Source organism: Panthera pardus, unplaced genomic scaffold, assembly GCF_024362965.1.
Source record: "Panthera pardus isolate Hobbes unplaced genomic scaffold, ASM2436296v1 HiC_scaffold_17, whole genome shotgun sequence".
Taxonomy (NCBI): domain Eukaryota; kingdom Metazoa; phylum Chordata; class Mammalia; order Carnivora; family Felidae; genus Panthera; species Panthera pardus.
The window spans coordinates 895,270-918,168 of NW_026526732.1; the positions used below are offsets into that span (position 1 = coordinate 895,270).

General features: G+C 51.4%; 1 protein-coding gene and 2 long non-coding RNA genes across 10 annotated transcripts in view; all 3 read left to right on the top strand.

Annotated features, from left to right (window-relative positions):
* Window positions 1–22,899, top strand: part of WDR27 (WD repeat domain 27) — a 176,729-nt gene that overhangs the window by 137,354 nt on the left and 16,476 nt on the right. For 5 of the 8 annotated variants that reach the window (XR_008422807.1, XR_008422805.1, XM_053904266.1 and 2 more), the window contains one exon: window positions 17,671–17,932. The exons of 1 other annotated variant lie outside the window; for it this stretch is intronic. Coding sequence is in view for 3 of the 7 variants with exons in the window: in XM_053904266.1 (XP_053760241.1) it covers window positions 17,671–17,721 (51 nt within the window). In the remaining 4 variants the exon portion in view is untranslated. Of the gene's footprint in view, window positions 1–2,496; window positions 2,618–17,670; window positions 17,933–22,899 lie in introns of those variants that run through there. 2 more of the 8 variants (XR_008422806.1, XR_008422804.1) reach the window with 1 other exon arrangement.
* Window positions 9,504–12,110, top strand: LOC109245446 (uncharacterized). Its single transcript, XR_002070891.2, has 2 exons — window positions 9,504–11,084; window positions 11,208–12,110. It is a non-coding gene; the product is annotated as an uncharacterized LOC109245446 (long non-coding RNA).
* LOC109245444 (uncharacterized) lies at window positions 20,127–22,019 on the top strand. The gene is made up of 2 exons (XR_002070890.2): window positions 20,127–20,221; window positions 21,319–22,019. It is a non-coding gene; the product is annotated as an uncharacterized LOC109245444 (long non-coding RNA).

Below are 22,899 nucleotides of genomic sequence, written 5' to 3' on the forward strand. Positions count from 1 at the left end.
TTTCCCGTGTGTCTGAAAAAGGTACATAATTGTAGCTTTGTTGTTACAGGATTCTTCTACTTAATATCTGTTCTATCACAGCTGTTGGGTCAAACTTGTCCATGTTGTTTATGACCTCACTATTGTATTTCTGCTTTGATCTGTACATTTATAATCGAGATGAGGGAAAGTCTGCCCCCGATTCATGCTTTCGTCCGTTTTCCTCCTAATGCTTCTCGCTCTAGGCATCTCGATACCATGTGATAGGAACTTTGTGTTTGTTGATCGCCCGGGATTTGGTTTGTGCTATTTTGCATTTATATTCTTTCCTACTTACGGTTTTGGAGTTAATTTTCTTCTGTCTTAAGTTACTAACAGTGCTAAGCCTACTTTACTTAGCATTTACGTGGTCCACCTTTCCCCAACTATTTACTTTCTGTCTTTCCAGCTGAATTTCATAATTCAGTGTATAGTTTGCTGTCTTTCAACTGGAAAATCTAGCACATTCACCATTTTTGACTCCTGATATATTTAGACTTACTTTTACAAGTGAGTTTTTCTGGTTATTGTCCTCATACGTTGATTCTTTGATTCAACCTCTGCAAGGTTGACTTTTAGCATTTTTACCGGTGTTGGCTGCAAACTAAAGATTATACTTCTATTTTATTTTAACTGTTACTCTTAATATTGTAACTTCTATACTTAGCTATAAAATTTAATTTTAAAAAATCTGAAGTTAATTCTGTATCTGTTTCTTTCTGGACAAGAATAAGACCTTAACAGGCGTATGTAGCGCGGGAAGCATTGTTGTCCACAGCTTGTTGTAATTGTTGGAGGTCTGGGTCAATTTCTGTGTCACTGTGTTTCTCTTGGTTTCCGGTAGGTTCTTTCCTCTCGCCAAAATATATTTTTTCCTGGTATCTTTTTCCATTAAGGTATTGAAAGTAAGTGATAACATCTCTTGGTCTTTGTATATCTGAAAATATCTCCTCTTGCCCTCACACCTAAATGAGATTTAGCTTCGAATAAATGTCTAGACTGACATGTTATTAATACTCTGAAAATATTATTTTATTGCCTTCTGATACCTAACATTGCTGATGAGAAATTTGGTATCTGTTTCCTCTTCAAACATCGTTTCTCCAGAATTGCTTTTATTATTGTGTTTCGGATTCTATTCAATATATTTTTTAAACTCTCAAAGTATCAATCATGGATCTTAACTGATCTTTCACATTTTTAAACCAGTTTATCTCTCAGCGGAATTTTCTGTTTCTGTGAACCAGGCTTCCTTCAAGCGATTTTTGTCCAAGCTGACATTGTTCTGCCATTTTTAAAATTCCCAGTATGTCCTTTCACATTTACTGCAATTTGTAAAATAATTCCTTATTTTTGTTTGGTTATCCGTTCGTCTCCTGGGGACTATAAACATACTTGTTTTACATTATTTCTCGGGCCCTGTTATTTGGTCTACCTTCTTCACATTCAGTGTAAATATGCGTTTTACAGTTTTAATTTACAGATTTATTTTTAGTGGAGAAAAATGCCCAGCTTTCTCTTTCTCCACTTCTCTCTCCCCGGATTTGGATTTTGCTACTGCTTCTTTCCAGATTTGCTGGGGCCTCCGCGCAGGTCCCGGGAGCAGCGTCTCTCTCCTGCCTGTGATGGAAGGAAGGAGTGGTTCCTGCGACCCCAGGTCCCAGGGCAGCCGCCGTTCAGATGCGGGGCCTGTGGGGGGCGCTCTCGTCCTGCCGCGAGCCAGGAGGCCCAAGGCAGAGCCTGAGCTTCTGTTCACGGAGAAATTGTCTTGTTCTGAGCCTGGCTAGGCCAGTTTATTTTTCCTCTTGTTATATTTTATATATAATTTCTATATGCTTGAAGTAAAGGGGATGCCTTGAAGCATGAATTAAAACCTTGATCTTAACTAGAAGTTGCATTTTGGAAATTGAATAATGTAACTGTAAAGGGGTTAGGAATTTCGATTTCACATTTCGAGTATAGTTCGTAAACTTAAAACATAATTTTATTTATTTTTTTTTTTTAAAATTTTTTTTTTTCAACGTTTTTTATTTATTTTGGGACAGAGAGAGACAGAGCATGAACGGGGGAGGGTCAGAGAGAGAGGGAGACACAGAATCGGAAACAGGCTCCAGGCTCCGAGCCATCAGCCCAGAGCCTGACGCGGGGCTCGAACTCACGGACCGCGAGATCGTGACCTGGCTGAAGTCGGACGCTTAACCGACTGCGCCACCCAGGCGCCCCAAAACATAATTTTAAAGTCACCCCACTTTCCACCCTACCCCGCAATACGCACCCGCTAGAGTCATTGCTGTGAATTTCATTTCACTTAGTCTAAGAAAGCCTGTTAAAAAGTTTTGGTGCCTTCCCTTTCTGGAAATGATCGGGTTCTCCCATCGGTCAGCCCCGCCTCAGGTGTGGCCACTTGCCGACTGCTCATTTCCCAGGAGGCTCTGAAGTTTTCTTATCCTGCCCAGTGATCTTCTTCTCCTTTGACAGAAATCCTTGGGTCCTGTAGCAGCGGGCAGCTTTTCTACTTGATACGATACGTATGATTATCTCCGCATAGTATTTTCTGTGCAGTGCTGACCTGTGTGTGCACGCACGTGGGCGGTGACGGGTAGTTTAAAACAGCCCATGACGTGCATCCGCTGTTTGGCGGGTCAGGTCCTAAACTTGAGCCTGTCATCGGCTCAGATGGGGTTTCTGGGGGTTCAGGGTCACCACGTTTCCTTGTCTGGAGAGTTCCGGTCACGACGGCACTGCTCAGTTCTTCGCAAGTACAGGAGAGACAGAGATGCTGTGCTGCTCATGTGTGCAGTCATTCGAGGCTCACACAGGCCATCCAGACTGGAGCTGAGAATGCCAAGGAAACCCCCCACCGGCTTCTTGTCTGGTTTTCCGCCTGCGTCCCTGAGGCATACAAGGCATCACTTCGCATGCAGAGAGCAGGCCGGGGGAGGGAAGTCGGCCAGCGGTGGCCTCCTCCTGTGGTAGGTGAGGACTGACCGGCAAAGTGTCACCTTCCGGCCCAGGAACAGACTTTACCAGGTTGGCAGATTGTTTCCTTCCAAACACAGAAGCGGGCGTCCTGGGAGTCCGGGCGGCACCCTAGGTCCCCACAATCCGACCCTTGGAGCGCTCGCCACGCCCCAGGTCCCCACGGCCCGACCCTTGGAGCGGTTATTTGAGAGAGAATCTGCATGGTTAGGACTGGAGCTCATCCTGCAGGGTCCCCAGGCTTCCCGGAGACAAAGCCCCGCGTTCTGTAAGCCTCACCTGGGGCCTGTCTGCGCGGAGAGTGGCCAGGTCCGGGGCTGGCCGCAGTGCCAGCTCCCCCTGCTTCCACGGGAGCCCCAGAACAGGGCTTCGATCCACTCTAGTCAGAACATGGGAGTCTCCGCGTCAGCAACGACACCACTGCTTCGACTCCGTTCTTGCCAGGACGCCTGGGCGTCGGCCGTCGGGTGAGGCACTAAATCCGTCTGCAGTTCAAGCCCCGCGCCTCTTCCCTCAGCGTGTCCTGAAAGCGGTGCGGTTGGGCTGTTCCCGGATTAACACCTCCTTGGGCTACTGGTTCCCACTGACTCACCTGGGAGGCTCCAGCCAGGACGCAGCTCTGTGTCCGGTCAGCTCTGACCCGGGCCCGCCTCCCGGCCTGCACACGGGGGCAGAAACACCGCGAAGTAGAATTACTTGGATAAGTCCAAGGAGAGGCCGGAAGGCTACGCAAAACCCTGCGACACGCCGGGCCTCGGCGAGTTTCAACAAAGTGGAGATGTTTGTCCTGGATTAGAGACGTTTGAGAAGTAATGAAATTATGGAACTCGAGCGTTTGGAGAGCTCCGTCTCGGCTGCACAGTGGGCCCGCCTGCCCATCGGGAAGCTCCGAGTTACCGATCAGGAGGGTCCGCCTGGCTGCCAGCGGCCGGTCCTTCACGGAGCCTGAGTCGTCGCGACGGCGGGCTCGGGCCGAGGCGCCGTGTTCCCATCAGAGAGGCCGGCCGAGAACTGAGGCGGCGTGCGACGCGGCGTTTTCTCTTCCGAAATCCGTCAGACGGATGAAGTGGGGCAACGGGCTGTGTTCTCCAGTGGTTTCTGCCCCGAAGGCTCATGGAACTCGCACTTTCAGATGCCGCCTGGTTTGAGGCTTTTCATCCAAAGTAAATCTTTGCGCTTACTGCCTCTGTCAAGGCCGATACCTGCGTGAGGTGCGGTCCCGGTTTCTGTGCGGAGGACGTGCCGCGTGTTCGGCGAAGGACTTCAACACGGGGCCTGCCGCGAACAGGACGTCGGTGCCCACCCACGTCTGCTCCTTTCGGCTCTGCGACTTTGCACGCACCAGATTAGCAACTGAAAAGACAGACACTAGATTTTCCTCTAAGATTGCCTTCACCTCTGAAAGCGTATGGCTCACCTGGAAGCGGGTGCGGGGACCACAGGAAGGGTTTAGTCGCGGTGCGGCCAGCGACACGGGCGTGAAAACGCTTCATACCCGGGGTCTTCAAGTGTCACGACATTAGTCTTCCTTAGGCTTCAGGACCAGATCGCGCTGCGAAAGATGAGTGCAGGGAGGGAAATCAAGGGCGGATGCAAAGTGACTCCATATCGACCGCGTGGCTTGGACGCGATGCGTCGTTTGCGCCATGAAGTGGCCGTGTTGTTGTATGTGTCACGCGTGTGCGCACGTCGGTCCGTGTGCCGAAGCACGATCGTGTTGTTGTCCCCACTTGGCAGATGGTAAAACCGAGGTGCAGACAGAGCAGATGATTCAGCTGAGGTTACGTGACTAGTAACCGGTCCGCCGGCGTGGGCCTCCGCCTCGTCTGCGCTGCGATCACAGCGGGACTGTTGGTCTTACCACTTTGACTTCCTCCTGGCTTCCGAGTCTCGTTTACGAGGTTAAGGGGAAGAGGGGGCTGGAGAGCTCGCCTTTCCATTATTTGCCGACCACCAAACAGACAAAATTCGGAAATGTCACAGGACGAGGGGGTTAGTCCTGGGTTGAGCGAGATCTACACCAGCACACTGTGCCGCGCACGTAAAGAAAGGCAGTTTGAGCCGGCCGCGCACCAGTGGTTCCCACGTTGCCGTGGGCTGACTTTGCTGCCTGGTCGCGTTCGAGGAAGTTGGGGAAGAATGGCAGTGTGGGTTATCGTCTTCAAATCTTGCTTCAGGAGACACTGGAGAGTCTCATTTCTACATTTCTTCGTCTGCTGGAGGACGCTGAACAGTAGTTTCTTTGTGAAGGAATTTCAGACCTTTCCCCCCACCACAGAGATCTCCCCAAGCACACAAAAAGGTAAATCCTGGCACCTTTCACGCATAGAGAGAAACAGCGGCTGTGCCAGAGTCTGGCGTGGCTTTTCCACGCACAAGCACGTGTTCTCAGGGGCGGGAATCCAAGTCTGTCACGAGTAAATGATGAATTCCTCTCTTCATTCCAGTGGCGCGTCTGGGTTTTGTCTCCCTTCACGCCTGTTGTGTTAGGTGAAGTGTCCGTGAAGACGGATGGCCGTCTCCGGTCACGGGAGTTACCGAAGTGGATTCCCCGTAGTGCGTGGTTCCTCTCTTGGCGTTCCTGTGGCGTCCTCGTTGCCTCCAGCGGCAGGGACGGAGACTGGGCCCCTCTCATAGGTGCGCCTCCCTCTGCTCCCCGGGGGCCGGCCGGCCTCCCACCGGGAAGCCCAGAGGAACGGGTCAGACCCCAGGCGGGCTTCAGGGCTGATGTCCAACACAGCCACGTTTGGTGGCCTCACCTTGCGTTTCAACCTGGAGCTCCTCCTCTCTAAGAAGTGCTTCTTTCTCCTCTCCTTCAGCCGTACGTGGAGCTCACACGCAGAATCTGGAGTTATACGTGGCTCTTCCCGCGTTCTCCCCACCGTGGAGGGGACGTGTGCCGGCTTGTCCTGGAGGAGGGTGGTATTTACACTATAGGAGCGATAGCGCTTCCCGTGTGCCGGCAGAGTTCTAGCCTCGTTCTCAGGCCCTTGAAGTGGACGCTGTGATTATCCCCATCTTGGGATGAAGACACCAAGGCGCCTGAGGTTGCACGAGGTGGTGTGAGTGCAGCCTGGCCAAGCCATTCTGAGCTCTCTGTCTTCTATTACTGACGGCGAAAGTAGGAAGGTTCCAGGGAGGCTTGAGTTTGGGGAAAAGTGGCTACTTTCAAACCTGTTGTTTAGACGACAAAATCTCGGAGGCAGAGCTGTGTGATCTGCCCCGCCTGCTGCACGCCCGGGAGGTGGTCCTCGGTGAGCAAGAAAAGGTCCCAGTGCTTGGGGAAACGTGGAGAAAAAGGAGTCTAGACATTTGGAAACATGCCTCCGAGTGGAGGAAGTCAGGACACGTGGAGCCTGCGTGAGGTTTGAGGATGATGAGCAAACATGAAGCGATTTAGCAACATGTGTTGTTAGAGCTGGATTTCACTTAGGTGTGCACCGAGCATGAGCGCCCAGGTGTGCACTGAGCACGAGCGCCCAGGTGTGCACCGAGCACGAGCGGGAGTCTGGAGTTACAACCCAGAATCTTGTCTGCTTCCTCCTGCATTATTCAGTTATGGAAACCAAATTTTTCTCACCTCTGGCCATTAATCATTTGTCAGGATTTCTCTATTGTATGAACATAAGATGTGTGATGTTAAAAAGTAGTCTTTTATGTGTTGTGTGCAAACACCCAGAGCTTTATAAAATCTAGCTGATGACGTAGCACTCTTAGTTCTTCAGGTGAAGTATTTCTGTAGAAGCGAATCTCGCCTGAGATACAAACATGGTTACTTCTAGCTTTCACATGGCTGACGACACAAAGGCTTATTGTTTTATACCCATAGATATTTTGGATGTCATTTATTTTCAACAATCTTTGGCAGCTCCTGTTATCTACTTCACTTAGTCCTATATGGTGGCATTTATTATATTTTTAAATTAAGGTTTAATGATAAATCGTTTATACAGAGTAGAGTTCATCTGATGGGGTTTGAAATTAAATAAGAGATGACAGATGGATATACGGCCATACAACCTGCACCACAGTCAAGCTGGAGATGTTTCCCTGCCTAGGTCCCTCCAGGGTCAGGACGGAGACGCTCCCCCCACCCAGGTACTGTGAGTCCCTTCGTACTCGACTTTTTCTTCCGACCCCAGCCACTGATTTGATTTCTGTTCCTTATGTCTTTTCAGGAAGTCACATACAGTACTTTGAATAATAAATACACCACGTGTTTGGTGTGTTTATCCTTTCATGCAGGATGGTGGTCGTGAGACTTTTTATATGGCTGCATGTCTGACTGGTGTGTCCCGTCGTACATTTCACACTGGTTTATACCAGTTTGGAAGGTTTGGGTTTTCCAGCTTTTGTGGATTATGAGTAAAGCTACAGAAACGTTCGTGAACAGTTCTTTGTGCCAACGTATGTTTTTAGTTTTCTGGATAAATAACTTACATATGGACTTTCTGGGTTGTATGTGAAGTGTATGCTTTATTTTATAAGAAACTGCCAAGACGTTTTCCACGTGGCCATCTCATTTTGCCTTCCATCAGCACTGAATGTGTAAGAATCCCCCTGGTTTCACAGTGAGAGTAGGGTATTTTTTTGTTCTAACACCCGCTAAACACAATGCAATGTGATCATATGCCAGATTCAGTTATAGACAAATCTATGTGGATCCAAAATAGAACCTGGCCAACTGGATTTAACTGTGCACTTAAAAATGCATCTTGATTAAGTAGGATTTATCTCCAAATACAAGATTGGTTCGACATTGGAAAAGCTAGTGACTCAATCACCACTTTGATACAGAGGAAATATTTTGTATTCTCTCAGTAGATGCCGAAAAAGCATTTAAATTCATTACTGTTTAGGATTAAAAGAAAGTCTACCAAAGTAGGAATAGAAAGGAGATTCTTAATCTGGTAAAGGTTATATGCTAATATTTATAGAAAATATTATACCTAGTACAGAGATTTTACATTCATTCTCTTTAAAACCAGGCATTTGACAAGGATAACTACTTTCACAACTCTTTTAACATAATATTGGATATTCTGAATGATAAAACAAAGAAAGAGAAACAAATGAGAGTAAAAAGCCTTGGAGGAGGAGAGATAAAACTCTCACTGTTTGCAGATGATTTGATTCATTTAACTGGAAAATCTAATAGAATCATTAAACTCTTAGAACTGGTATAATTCACCAAGGTTGCCACATGTAATATCTAGTTACAACAATCAAATTATCAGTAATAACTAACTGAAATTAAAATAAAAATAAGATTTCCTTTATAATAACAACAAATAACACTTTAGGAGCTTAACTGAGAAAAACAATGGAGAAAACTATGGAGAAAACTTTAAAATGCTAATAAACTGTGTAGAAGTTCTGAATAATATTCCATATCCTTTCATAGTTTAAGTTATAACTTAATATAAGAATGCCAGTTCTTTACTAATTTATAAATTTATTGCAAATCTTTTTTTAAAAAATTTTTAATGTTTATTTTTATTTTTGAGACAGAGAGAGAGCATGAGTGGGGGTGAGGCAGAGAGAGAGGGAGACACAGAATCTGAAGCAGGCTCCAGGCTCCGAGCTGTCAGCACAGAGCCTGATGTGGGGCTCAAACTCACGAACCGTGAGATCACGTCCTGAGCCAAAGTTGGACTCTCACCTGACTGAGCCACCCCGGCGGCCCCCCTTCCGCAATTTTTACATTTATTTATTTTTGACAGACAGAGAGAGACAGAGCACAAGTGGGGGAGGGGCAGAGAGAGAGGGAGACACAGAATCCGAAGCAGGCTCCAGGCTCCAAGCTGTCAGCACAGAGCCCGATGCGGGGCTCGAACCCACAGACCGTGAGATCATGACCTGAGCCGAAGCCGGACGCCCAACCGACTGAGCCACTAGGCGCCCCTTTATTGCAAGTCTTAATCAAAATTCCAGCAGGATTCAATAAACTTATCCCAAAAAACATTCATTGGAGAAAAAAGATCCATAAAAGGCTAAGTCAACTTTATATTTTCTTTATCAGATAATAAGAAATATGAGACCATAGAAATAATGTATCATTGATTCAAGAGCTGAAATAAAGCCAAAAGAACATAATAGAGAATTCAGAGATAGACCCATGTATATTTGGGGACTTAATACATAGTAATATGGCACCATGAAACAATGGAGAAAAGATGGATTATTTGGTACAGTGTTTAGGGAAAATAGGTCTTTATAGTGAAAAAAACCCTATTTTTATTTAAACGTGCATACACCTAATGATTTCAATATCCAGATGTGAAAGGTAAAACTATAACTAAATAGAGGAAACTGTAGAATAGCTTTGTGATGTATGCTTGGGAAAGATTTCAACAAAACTTAAAAAACTTGGAAGTATAAAACATGAGACAAAAAATTTGATGACTTCTGTTTTCCTGAAAATTAAAAATTTATTTTTAATGAAGTAATTAAATGAAGTAAATATTACTGGCAGTAATATTTAAAATTGAAAAATGAGTAATATGTATAAAACGGACCTTAATTCCTGATACGCCTCAGAGTCACTGGGAGCCGGTGTTTTGGTGTCACCTTTGTGCCTCACCTGCCTTCTCTGTGAGTGGGGATGGCTGCCCGTATTTACGTAAGCCCACTCCATGTGATAGAGATTCAGGATGAGGCCACCAGTTGAGAAAGATTGTTGTGGGTACTGTCCTGGACACTTAATATAAACGTAGTTGTGGGTTTATTATTTTTTATCTTTCCTAGAACTCATTTTGTTCCCTCAATGGCTATTTGATTTTTCCTTAATTCTGGATAATTCTGGCCATTATCCCTTCAAATATTTTCTCTTGTCCAGTCTCATTGTTCTCGCCTTTCAGAACTCATTTTATTTTATTTTTATTCTTATTTTCTTACTCTTACTCTTATTTTTTGAGAGAGAGGTGGGGGCGGGGGGAGAGAGAACCTTAAGCAGGCTCCATACCCAGCGTGGAGCCTGATGCAGGGCTCCGTTTCATGACCCTGAGATCATGACCTGAGCCAAAATCAAGAGTCGATAAGCCACCCGGGCGTCCTTGGAACTTCTTTTAAGTGAATATTTGGACTTGGTCTGCCATCTAAAGTCTCCTTCATATTTCCCATCCTCTCAACTCTATGAGCTGCATTCTGTGTGATTTCTTCACACCTGTCTTCCAGTTCACAAGTCCACTATTCAGCTGTCTCTAACCAGGTCTTAACCCACCAATCGGAAGTTTACGTTCCGTTGCCCTACTCTTATTTCTAGCTTCACTTTGGTTGTCTTCAGTCTTCCAGTTCTTTATTATGACAGCTTATTCTTTTATTGTGTTCCTAGCCATTTTCAACATACTGATTTGAAGACACATGTAATGGCTCTGTCGTCTACAGTATTCAGTACTCCTTCCTGCTGGCATTGTGTCCACTGACTCTCATTCATGGGAAAACATCCAGAGATCCCCTTTAGCAGAGCTTACCTTGAGGGTCCTGCAAGGCTTTAGTGGAGGAGTGGTCTGGGGGTTCTTAGGTTTGCTCTGCTGGGTGCTCCAGGAATATTAGTAGCTGAGACCACTTTTTTTTTTTTTTTTTTTTTTGGTTAGTTTCTTGATATGGATTTCCTTTTATCGCAGAGCACAAGCTAAAACTGCAAACTCCCTGTTAGGCAGCCCTCTGTTATGGATTTGGAGGTGATTTCCTCACCTCAGGCTGAGACATCTCATCTCCCTGCTGTCTGGATGCCCTTTCTTGTCCGTGCTTCACTCAGGTCTAAACGTGTGAATCTTCTGGCTTCGTGCGGGGTTTTTGGCCCAACTCCCTTTATCGTGAGACCCGAGTCCTCACCTTCTGTGTCCATATGGTGATTAAAGCCTGAGATCCCCCTCCAGCACACACACACTTTGCTGTAACAGAGACCGATTTCCTTGGGCAGAAAGTGATGTCATAAACTTGTCCCTCTGGCTGTCATTTCCTTTTCCAGGCTTGTCGCTATTTTCCTGCAGCTCAGCCACATGCATGAATGACACCTGTCCAAGCCTCAGAGTGCTGGTCCCTTCAGTAGTCACCACCCTCGACCTTGCAAGAGCTATGGTGAGGTCAGTGCCCCTGCAGCAGTGGGATGCATGCATTCACTCTCATGGGACGTCCCGATTTTATTGAAGGAAAGGACTTGTCCCTGTCCCTCATAGTTTATCTTTCTGTCTCACTGCCTTTCTCAGACTTTCCACCCATGTGGTTGTCACGGGAGCAGCAAAGACTCAACACCTGACCCTGCGTAGGCCACACTTTGAAGCTGGAACTCAGAGAAAGCAGTGGCCGAAGCTGAAGGCCAGTAGCATAAGTGAGATGAGACTTCTGTTGCCATCTGTCCACAGCTGTGGCTTTTCCTGACTCCAAAATCCATTTTTGTTGTTGAGCACCTTTAGACATTCCAATAACCATATAATAAAATGCCTTTCTACTCAACTCGTCCAAGCTGGCTTTCTGTCCCTCACCACCAAGAAAGTGAGTCACACGTCTCTCCAGGCAGAGCAGTGGGGAGAATCTCCCTGTCCCCCTTCTCGGCTCAGCATGGCCACGTGGCTCCAGAGGGACTCGTCTCGCATCCCGTGTGTTTAGACAAACCTCTCTCGCTCGCGTGCCATCTTCCTGCCGTGGTGCTTCCCGTGCAGCCCCAGCCCCACAGGGCACCCAGACCGCAGGGACCCACTGATGCAGACAGCCGGGGACACACTGCTTGTGTTCCGTTTACACGGATGAAGGCCTGACCTTCAGAGGTGGAATTCCTCGCCAAATTCAAACGAAACTCACAGGACTCAGAGCTACTGTGTTTATCCCCCGGACACTGTTGCTTTTCCTAACGGTTCAAAAGTTTGGATATAGAAGTGACTCAGCCATCTGAAAGTTATTTTTCTGTTGTTTGAAGATCTGTTCTAAGAAAGGGTTATTAATGTTGTAAGATGTCATTAGTATGAGATTTGTAGCAGTGTTTTGCAGACTGAGGTATTTAGAACAGATAAACCTCATTTTTTTTTGTTTTTGGTCCCAGATGTGTGTGGTTCATCATTGTCTCTGATACAGTTCAAGGAAAGAGAAATTTTAAAATAAATTTAACACGTGTCCGTGAGTGTAAGATTATTTGGGGACTTGTGAGTAAGTGAAGTTTTGCTCCAGTGTGAAATCTGACTTTCTTTTAACCGTTTCTTTGAAATAAGAACTAAGTTCTCCTTCCGAAACAATACACATTCTCAGGCCACAGTCTGAACTGGAAGCATCAGTCTGTTTCTCTTGGGTTATGTAAGTTGTATACTCGGTCTGAAAACTGCAGAGTTTTGTATCTGTCCTTTCTCTGTTCGGTCCCACACCGATGCCAATGTGGTGACCTCCGAGTGCGCCTGGGTGTCTGGTTCTGGCAGGTGCGCTACATGCAAGAACCGATACGGCCCTTCTGACTCCTGGCTCGGTCACGTCACCTGGTGTTCATCCCAAACAGAGGTCGAGAGAGGGCACTTGCCCCGTACTGGATGACAAATGTATGGTAGGACCAAGGTCTGACCTCATAGCACACATATGTCCGGGTTCATAGCACACGGAAACTCCGGAGAGGATTTAACGTTTTAACCGAGTAATGAAAAGTCTGAACGCCTCTGCCCTGCCTCTGATGGCCCCACCGGTGTCCTTTCGGGCAGGATATCTCGACTGATTCCAATCTTCTCATCGGTGTCAGTGGAGACCTCCACCACACGGGGCACTGCCTGTGGGCTGCGAGCGCCCAGAAATCGTGCTTATTGTTATTTCTGCGTTTCTGACGTTTCATTCACTTAATCATTCATGGAAGCGAACGTCGGTCAGCGTCAACGACGAGAAAACGTCCTCCCAGGGAGCTGTTGCCAGGCCGATGGCTCATCGCCTAGGAGATTACCGGGACGTCTTGAACCCAACAATTCTAAGAAGAAAACTGATGGTTTTAGTGAAGCTGAGGTGATCTGGGGATGCGTTTCCCGAGGGGGACGAGGTGCCGACCTTCGGGGCGGCTGCAGGCGCATCACAGTGTGTGTGAGCCAAGCCCTCGGGTCGTGAAGGGGGTGGAGGAGACACAGGACCGGAGCCAGAGTGGTTCACGGAGACCACCGAGCAGACATGGTGTCTGTGACGGGCGTCAGTCTCGGCAGACGCACTCAGGTGTGTGTCTGTGCCCTGCGCCCCTGCTTGTGGACTGAGCAAGTGTGACTCCCCACTATCCCAAACCCCCACCGGGGTTCTTGTCCCCCTCCACCCCCCAGAGGTGGAAGGCCAAGCCCCAGTGCGTCCTGTTAGGAGGGGGGGGACTGTCGTGAGGTGCGTCGTGTTAGGAGGGGGGGACTGTCGTGAGGTGCGTCATGTTAGGAGGGGGGACTGTCGTGAGGTGCATTGTGTTAGGAGGGGGGACTGTCGTGAGGTGCGTTGTGTTGGGGGGGGAGACTATCGTGAGGTACGTCGTGTTAGGAGGGGGGGACTGTCGTGAGGTGCGTCATGTTAGGAGGGGGGACTGTCGTGAGGTGCGTCGTGTTGGGAGGGGAGACTGTCATGAGGTGCATCATGTTAGGAGGGGGGACTGTCGTGAGGTGCGTCGTGTTAGGAGGGGGGGACTGTCGTGAGGTGCGTCGTGTTGGGGGGGGAAGACTGTTATGAGGTGCATTGTGTTGGGGGGGAGACTGTCGTGAGATATGTCGTGTTAGGGGGGGACTGTCGTGGGGTGTGTCGTGTTAGGGGGGGACTGTCGTGGGGTGTGTCGTGTTAGGAGGGGAGACTGTCGTGAGGTGTGTTGTGTTAGGCGGGGGGACTGTCATGAGGTACGTCAAATTGGGGGGGGAGAGTGTCGTGAGGTGCGTCGTGTTGGGGGGGGAGACTGTCGTGAGGTGCGTCGTGTTGGGAGGGGGGGACTGTTGTGAGGTGCGTCGTGTTAGGAGGGGGGACTGTCCTGAGGTGTGTCGTGTTAGGAGGGGGGGGACTGTCATGAGGTGCGTCGTGTTAAGAGGGGGAGACTGTCGTGAGGTGTGTTGTGTTGGGGGGGGACTGTCCTGAGGTGCGTCGTGTTAAGAGGGGGAGACTGTCGTGAGGTGCGTTGTGTTGGGGGACTGTCCTGAGGTGCGTCGTGTAGGGGGGGGACTGTCGTGAGGTGCGTCGTGTTTGGAGGGGGAGACTGTTGTGAGGTGTGTTGTGTTAGGAGGAGCAGACTGTCCTGAGGTACATTGTGTTGGGGGGGGAGACTGTCGTGAGGTGTGTCATGTTGGGGGGGACTGTCCTGAGGTGCGTCGTGTTGGGGGGGGAAGACTGTTATGAGGTGCGTTGTGTTGGGGGGGAGACTGTCGTGAGATACGTCGTGTTGGGGGGGACTGTCGTGGGGTGTGTTGTGTTAGGGGGGGACTGTCGTGAGGTGCGTCGTGTTAGGAGGGGGGACTGTCGTGAGGTGCGTCGTGTTGGGAGGGGAGACTGTCGTGAGGTGCGTCATGTTAGGAGGGGGGACTGTCGTGAGGTGCGTCGTGTTGGGGGGGACTGTCGTGAGGTGCGTCGTGTTGGGGGGGGGACTGTCGTGAGGTGCGTCGTGTTGGGGGGGGAGACTGTCGTGAGGTGCGTCATGTTAGGAGGGGGGACTGTCGTGAGGTGCGTCGTGTTGGGGGGGGGACTGTCGTGAGGTGCGTCGTGTTGGGGGGGGACTGTCGTGAGGTGCGTCGTGTTAGGGGGGGACTGTTGTGAGGTGCGTCGTGTTGGGAGGGGAGACTGTCGTGAGGTATGTCGTGTCAGGGGGGGACTGTTGTGAGGTGCGTCGTGTTGGGGGGGGGGACTGTCGTGAGGTGGAGCCCTCAGGAACCGGCTCAGTGCCCCACAGCAGCCCCAGAGTGGGCCGTGGCCCCTTCCCCCAGGTGAGGGCCGCACCGGAAGTCTGCAACCCGGAGCCCCTAGAACCCGCCGTGCCTGCTGACCTGGGTCTCCTGGGCTCCAGACCGTGGTCGTTTGTCCCCTGGCCCGATCTAAGACAGGCTCCCGGGTGTCGGGGCCTTGCTGGAGCACACCCGATGAGCTGGAAGACAGGCCCTCATCGGTGGCCCCCCCCGGGCCGTGTCTGCGCAGACCTCGGTGGGCTGGGCCCGCTGTGCGGCGTCTCGGGCCCAGGGCCAGGGCACGGGGCGGCGGGAGCTCCACGGCCCATCTGCCCCCCGCGCCGCATGGGGTCTGCTGCCTCGTGGCTCGTGCTCCGGGCGGGGCCCCCGTGGCCGTCTGGGTGCCTGGCACCTGCTTCCGCAGGGAAGGATTCTGGGCAAAGGCGGGTTCCCGGACCTCTGTGAGGACCCATGGAGTCGGAGGGCTTGCACCTGTCCTCCTCTCTTCCTCCCAGCCCGGGAGTTTCTAGATCTGTGGGGACAGAAGCAGCAAAGTCTCCTATTGACTCTATTAATGGATGTTTTACCTATTCTGAGGCAGAGGCTTTTAAAACCCAAAGGTGACAAAAGTACACGCTGCTCCCCCGCACGTCATCTTGTTCTTGGCGCGGCCGGTGGGCTCAGCCCGGCTGTGGCCCGACCGAGGGCGCTGTCCCAAAATATCGGCAAAGATACCGAAAGTACAGTGGTTCAAATATCCAAGTTGTGTCGAATTCCCGTACCGTAACAGCGGTAACAACCCAGCGTGGGAAGGTAGGAAAGATCAGTTGTGGAAGGCTCTGGGAGCACGCCCGAGACACGGGGAAGGAGAGAGATAGGCTCGAGGATGTTTCCATGCCCCCAGAGAGGCACAGATCCGCACCCGAGACCGAAGCGCCCGACCCCGCGGATGTGGTTTAGATTCTGGACCGTAACACCGAAGGGGTCGCGCAGCCACTTGGTGGGGCTGAATTGGCAGACGTTTGCAAGGTGGGTTCGGGCGCGAGTCCGCGCGGCTCCGGGAGGAGCCCAGAACCTCAGCTAGTGTGGTGGCCGGCGGGACATGGCGGGAAGGCGGCGCTGAGGTACCGCGGGGCAAGGGCTCTGGTGCCGATTGTGTCGTTTGAAGGAAGAGAAGATTCGTAGGTGGGGGTTGCGTGCCTTCTCTGGGCAAGAGAGTGAGTTGATTGGAGTTGAAGTCCCACCGGAGGGCCACGCGGCGATTTGCGCAATGCGTCGAAATGCAGAATTTCCGCGCGGCCGCTTACAAATACCACACAGCACACCTGCGTTGGGTCCATGTGGAAATGACAGGTGAGGTCGTGGTGCATCTGGCCAGGTCCTGCTGTTTAAATGACCCTGCGTGGAGCTGTTCACGAGCCAAGAAGCCTATGTGTCGGCCGCTCTGGGTCCTGCCTCTGGAGCCCGGTTCTAAGGACAGTCTTCAAACCGTGGGTTTGTAACCACTTCCTTAGCCTTGGAATGAAAGAATCTGTTTTTATTTGTTTGTTAATCAGCCCCCACCCCATCGTGTATCTCTAATGATAAAATCCACTGCCATTTGGCGGGAAAGAGACCACTGGGGGTCTGTGAGGTAAGCCGAGCCAGTGCTGGTGGACCCAGGATGCTAAGAGCCACCGGGAGCTTGCAGGGGTGACCGTTGGCTGTGGACAGCCACGTGCACCCCACGTAGCCCCTCACGGCCCAGAATGAAGAGCGGGACTTGGGGCAACAGACCCAGCTCCGCGCCTTAGACCAGACTCTGTAGCGAGCCAAGTTCAGACTTCACCAGAACCCCAGGGAAGATGAGGTCCGTGGCCGGGGGGGCCCGAGCCCCATGTGGGAGCTGCCGTGTGCTCACCACCTGGTCTCAGGTCACTCGCGGGGTCGGTGCCCGACACCCATTTCCCCATTCGAGCCCAGAGGCAGGCGGAGGTGGAGAGAGTGGCCATGGGGGGCGGAGTGTCTGTATCGCTGAGAGCAGAGTGGGAAGGCGCGGCTTGTGTCTGTGCCGTGGACGGCAGGGCCGCCCCCCTCGCCCGGGCACACGGTCGGGCCCTGACCCCCAGTGTGGCTCCAGCTGCAGGGAGGGCTCTCAGGAGGCAAAGCTGGGGGCGGCCCGAGGGTGGGTTCCTCGTCCGATAGGACCGGCGGCCTGACAGAGGGAGAGAAACCAGGGCCTGCGAGGAGGAAAGGCCACGTGAGGACGGGGGAGGGTGGCCGCCCACAGCCGGGCGAGGGGCTCCCGCTCACGCTGGGTCGCACGCCTTCCGGTCTCCGGGGTTGTGAGCCAACAGGCGTCTGTGGAGTCGTGTCCCTACAGCAGGAGACCTGGCGGGAGGGCACTGCCTGGATTTGCTCCCCAGGACGCGGACCCCACCTCACTGCATTAACGGGGCAGAAGGAGGGCATCTGCCCCTACCCGCCCCCCCACCATCTGTCCCCGCCACCGAGCCAGCCGCCCTCCGCCCCCGCCCTGGGCTGTGGCCCGCCGCCCGGCCCGCAGGAGTGGCCGAGAGCTGGCGGGCACGTCTGGAGGCCGCCCTGTCCTCTCCTGATGCTCCTCTCGAGCATCAGAGCAGCAGTGACATGCGGTTCGCACCCGTCGAGTAGAATACAGCACCTGCTGCACGTGGAGATTTTACTGTTTTTGACGCACTCGGTTCTGTGGTCTAGAAAGTGGAAAATGAGGCAAACGCCTGCAGAAAGTGCCCTTGCTTCCTACCTTACAGGACCCTCAGCTAATGAAAGTGACTGAACCACGTTTCGTCTTCAATTGCAGCTTGCCACCACCACCCTGGACGGCAAACTGCAGCTGTTTGTGGCCGAATAACTCACCGCGGGCCGGTGCGCCGTGGGCGCGAGGGGGACGCGGCCAAGGCTGCTGGATCCCGAGCCGCTGCCGCCCTGTGCCCCTCATGCTGGCAAGGTCTCCTGCCCCATGGGATGGTCCCCCTTCCTGGAGACGGAGTTGGCCTCCAGCACTCGTGTGCAGAACGTGGTGAAGTTACAACAGAACGTTCTTCAATAAAAAGTAACCCAGTGTTTGTTTCCTCCCGGACTTTGTGGGGTGGGGGCGGGGGGTCCACGCTGGCATGGTGGGCTCACAGCCTCCTGAAGGCCTGCCCTGCTGCCGCCTGGGGAACGGGGCCTCTGCACACGGCCTGGCTTCTTGGCCCTTCCTCCCAGTTGAGCCAGGGCCCTGTTGGCATACGAGGACCTGCTCAAGACCTTGCCTTCAGTTCCGTCGAATGAATTCCCGGAGGTGCACTTGCTGGGTAACACGGCAGTGCTGTTGTCGATGTTTGAGGAAGCTCCACATTGAGGAAACCACAGCACCCGTGCCACTGACCGTCCCTCCAGTGGGCACAGGAGCGTTTGCCTGTCGTTAACACCCCACTTCTTTGTATAACTTTCGTAGCAAGCATTATTTGTCTTACATGTTTGCATTTTTATATGAATTTTCTCCAAATTAAGTCCTGATTTCACTTATATATGACTTGGAGAAAAAGAAACTTAAAATTATTGGATGTCAGTAATAAGAGCCAAATAATATTTTAGAGAAAAACTAATATGTTAAAAAAATACCTAAACATTACCAAGCTTTACTAGGGAAAATGCAGGACAGAATCAGCTTGTAAAAGCCATTGCTGAGGTGAGGGCCGTCCCGAGTGGCTGGCCCGGTGGCCGCCAGAGGCAGGGACGAGAGGGAGAGTGGACAACAGAGACCTGGGGCCGCCTCCGCCCCGGCCCGGCCTGCGACAGGCGGTGGGTGTTGGTGCCATGGGAGCTGACTCGCTGAAGGGATGTGTTGTGTTGTGTTCTTTATTGGCATTAATAGCAGTGTGTCTTCTCAAGCAGCAAGCAGGTGCACTAACGTGAGATTGTTTGGTCCTTCCTCCTCCATCGGAGAGCACTGGTAAAATAACACATTATGTAGAGCTTCTCACTGAGGGGCACCTGGGGGGCTCAGTCAGGTGAGCGTCCCACTTCGGCTCAGGTCGTGACCTCACGTTCGTGGATTCAAGCCCCACGTTGGGCTCTGTGCTGACGGTTTGGAGCCTGGAGCCCGCTTCAGATTCTGAGTCTCCCTCTCTCTCTACCCCTCCCCCACTCGCGCTCTGTCTCTCGCTTTCAAAAATAAACATTAAAAAAATTTTAAAAATAAATAAAATAACTCACTTTTAACTTGATTTCACTTCATTACCCAATTTTTATGAGAACGCTGAGTTTGGTAGGAATTGTCACTAGATTCGTTTTCTTAACATTGGGCAAAAGCTACATCAGAAGGAGGTAGTCATGGAATTTCATCTTGGAAAACCCATTTGAAGGCGTTCTGTTCACACACAAAGTTCATAGACTGAATGAGGCCAACGGGAACTGGCCAACCCCAGGGCGTGCGGGAGAACAGTGTCACCGACTCTCCGAGGTGTCGCCAGGACAGAGGTTCTGACGGTTTTACACCTGAGCCCACAGGTGGACGCAGGCGATGGAGGGCGCCCTTGCCCAGAGAAAGGGGGCCCCACGATGCTTCTGAGGACACCTGGCTGGGAGAAAGGGCCAGGGCAGAGGCGGAGGTGGGGTCCGGAAGCATTTTATAGTTTGTGAAGGTAGGTTAACCTGTCCATCTCCCCCGATGCTGCCGGGCTGTTTCGAGGTGGCACCCATCATTTTACAGGAAGGAAGACTGAGACCCTCAGCATGGCCGCTGGGTGCCGTCTGTGGTGGGTGCAGGAGCGAGCGGAGGCAGAGTGGTGGTGGGCGGGAGCTGGTGGGCCAGCTCGGGGGGCAGGGGAGGGGCGCTGGCCTCTGGGGGGGGCAGCGTCCTGACCTCTGATGGGAAAGTGTCCCGCCTGCTCTGGTTTCAGTAAGTAGGCCTCTGTGAAGATTCCCTTGTGGGATTTGGATGACAAAGTGATTCCTATTATGTGGTGTGTGTCATGGGGTTTACACGCTCTTGGCACACCCATGTTTTTGTAGACAAGAAAGCAGGAATGTGATCGCGGGCTGCCCAAGCCGGGTGTGGAGGGGTGGTCTAAACAAATTCTGGAATAAACAGATTCTGCTCATTTTTGACATTCTCTGAGGTGTTCTTTTCAGATGGGGACTTTGCTTTTCATTAGCTGAAGCAGCACTGACTTCGTGTTTCAGACCTTGGGGGAAGGCGCCGGGTGTTTTGCAGTAAAGGTGCTGTTACTTGTGTTTTGCAAATGATTGGCTATCAGAGGAGAAGCTGATAAAATCTGGGATTGGACCTGGAGACCCATCAGCCTGGAAGAAGGGCTTCAAGCAGGGAATGGACGACTCAGCGTTTGGAAGGATGTCTTTTTCAGGTACCTAGTAGCTTCCTGGTGTTGACCTTATTAGGTTAAGCTGTGTAAAATTACCAGCACGCAGCTGGTTTTGATCTGTGAGAAGGGCAACTTCATATGGTCCAGCCAAATATGTGTTTCAAAGGAGGGATTGAACGCACACGCCAACCCTACCTCCCGCCCCCTTCCTCCCTGCCTTCTTCCTGTCTTCTTTCCGACAACAGTTTGGTTAGTGCTGACTTTGTTTCAGGCCCTAGTTCAAAATGACCTGTCAACTTGTTTCTTCCCTATGTTCCTAGCCCAGTGTAATTTTGGCTGCTGTTAGTAACTTCACGGGGACTTTTGAGCACCCGGGGCCACTGACCCAGGGTGTCTGGGATCCGGGTTTGTTGGGACACTCCCTGGGTGAGTGACTGACCGCTCTGCCACTGGGCCCTGGGTGTGGCCCTCGGGCCAGGAGAACCTCTCCTGCTCGCTGGGAGCCTGTTGGCGTCACACGCACACTTCACCTGAGGGTTTCAACAGAGGATTAATCGGTGGAGCTTAGGCATAGGATAGGAGGACCAAGGTCCCAGAGGAACAAGAATTGAATGGAAGTAAAGCAAGCAACACTAGAGAGAAGTAAAGAGTTTGAGTAGGAACCAAGGTGGCTGTGCAACTGTGAGGTTGACGGCGAGAAAGTCGAGGCCACAGAGGGGAGGTGGCCCTCACAGGGAGGCTTCCCAAGGAAGATGGGGACAGGCAGGGCAGGGTGGTGGGATGGCGGCGTGCCCTGGCACGGGTGGACGTGAGGGTGGGCCCTCCACAGGGCATGCGCCCGGGAGTCAGGGCGGGGAGCCCGGTGTCCGTGGACCTAGGTGCACAGCATGCGGGACCCTTCTGTCCAGATCAGCATCAGTGCAGGCTGTGGGGTTCTGCAGGAAGACATTTCATTCCACTGTTGGCACTGACATTGACATCGTCACAGGAGGAAACAGCTCTTCTGTTCACTTTCTGGTTGGATGTGGTGGGTGGAGTCCATGCTGACCCACGTGGAATCTGGGAGCCTGCTGGCTTCGTGGCTCTGTCACGTCTGCCGCTGACACCCTTGATGTCAACACGCGGCTCTCTACCTGCAGACGTTAAGGGCCGTTGTTACCTGTCATTTGAATAGCAGTGGCACCTGCTTACAGACAGAAGCTCCGAGTTGAATCGTGGGTATGAAGATTACAGTGACGCGGCTGGATGAGGAGGGGAGGACGCATATTGTCTTTTCCTTCCGCAACGCAAGGTTCCGCAAAGACAGTCTCCACGTTTAGGCCTCGGCCCTCGTGGGCGGTAATGCCGCCCTTATCTAACACCGTGCTTGCGGCGGCCTCTGCTGTTCAGCCCTTGTTGCCATGTGTTCTCGAGTGGGCCTCTCGGTGCCCTCCTGAAAGCGCCTCCTTTGACCCAGACCTCAAGGCACCTTCTGGTCTTGCATCCTGTTTCCGTCCCCCACAGCAGCCTTTCCATATGTGACCCTCTTCACAGAATGCCCAGCAGCCGCCTGTCCCCCAGAAAGCACCGTGTGTCCATGGCTCAGGTATTTACCAGGCATCGAGAAAACAGTAAACTTTCCTCCAAAACCCTGAAACTTTGCTTTCAGACCTGCGCCGGAAGTGCCCTGGCACGCCGAGTCACATTCCAGTGGTAGTGGATCAGCCCGGGGTGGCTCAGATGCATTACAAGTAGATGAGCAAATATGAAAACAAAAGGCTTCCTAAGTGAAACCATACTGGTTTTTCTTCCAATGTGAAATAAATAAAATAATGTTTTTCTTTCATAGATATGGAATGAATCCATGCTGTTTGCTGTGGTTGTTTTTTTTTTTAATTTTTTAAATGTTTTATTTATTTTTGAGAGAGAGACACACACAAAGAGCGTGAGCATGAGAGGGACAGAGAGAGAGAGAGAGAGAGAGAGGGAGGGAGGGAGGGAGACACGGAATCTAAAGCAGGCTTCAGACTCCGAGCTGTCAGCACAGAGCCCGATGCAGGGCTTGAACCCACAAACTGTGAGATCATGACCTGAGCCAAAGTCAGATGCCCAAATGACTGCGTCACCCAGAGACAGCATTAAGAAAGTTAGCAAGCCCCAGGACAGTAGGAACACTGATAATACAATCTGTTCACTATGTCAGGCAGAGGCTTGTGTCTACATAACACCAGAACCACTATAGTTGGTAATAAAAAGACAAACAACCAAAAATGGGCAAGACTCATGAACAGGCACTTTGTGAAAGAAGATACATGACGGCAATTTGAAAGGAAACTTGCTCAACAACATTCATCCCTGGGGAGGCTCAAAGTAGACTAACAGTGGGGCTCTTCTGCACACTCACGAGACTGCCAGAGACTTGAAGGGACTGACTGGGTGTTGGCAGGGGCTCTATTCCCCTGGAGTGTGCAGTTTCTGCCAATGGAACACCAGATGGTTCAGTTTGGAAACATGTTTGGCAGTTTCTCAAAAAGCTGTATATACATCGACCCTGGGTCTCAAATTCCACTCCAAGATGGAGGTGGAGTTGTGTGAGAATGTGTTAGAATGTTCACAGAGGCTTTATTCTTGGTGCTCAGACCCAAACTAGCCCAAAGCCCCCCATCATGGGAGCGGACAGACTGGTACATGCACGCAGCAGACTTCTGATAAATGCAGGGGCAGGATGGGTCTCAAGCAGT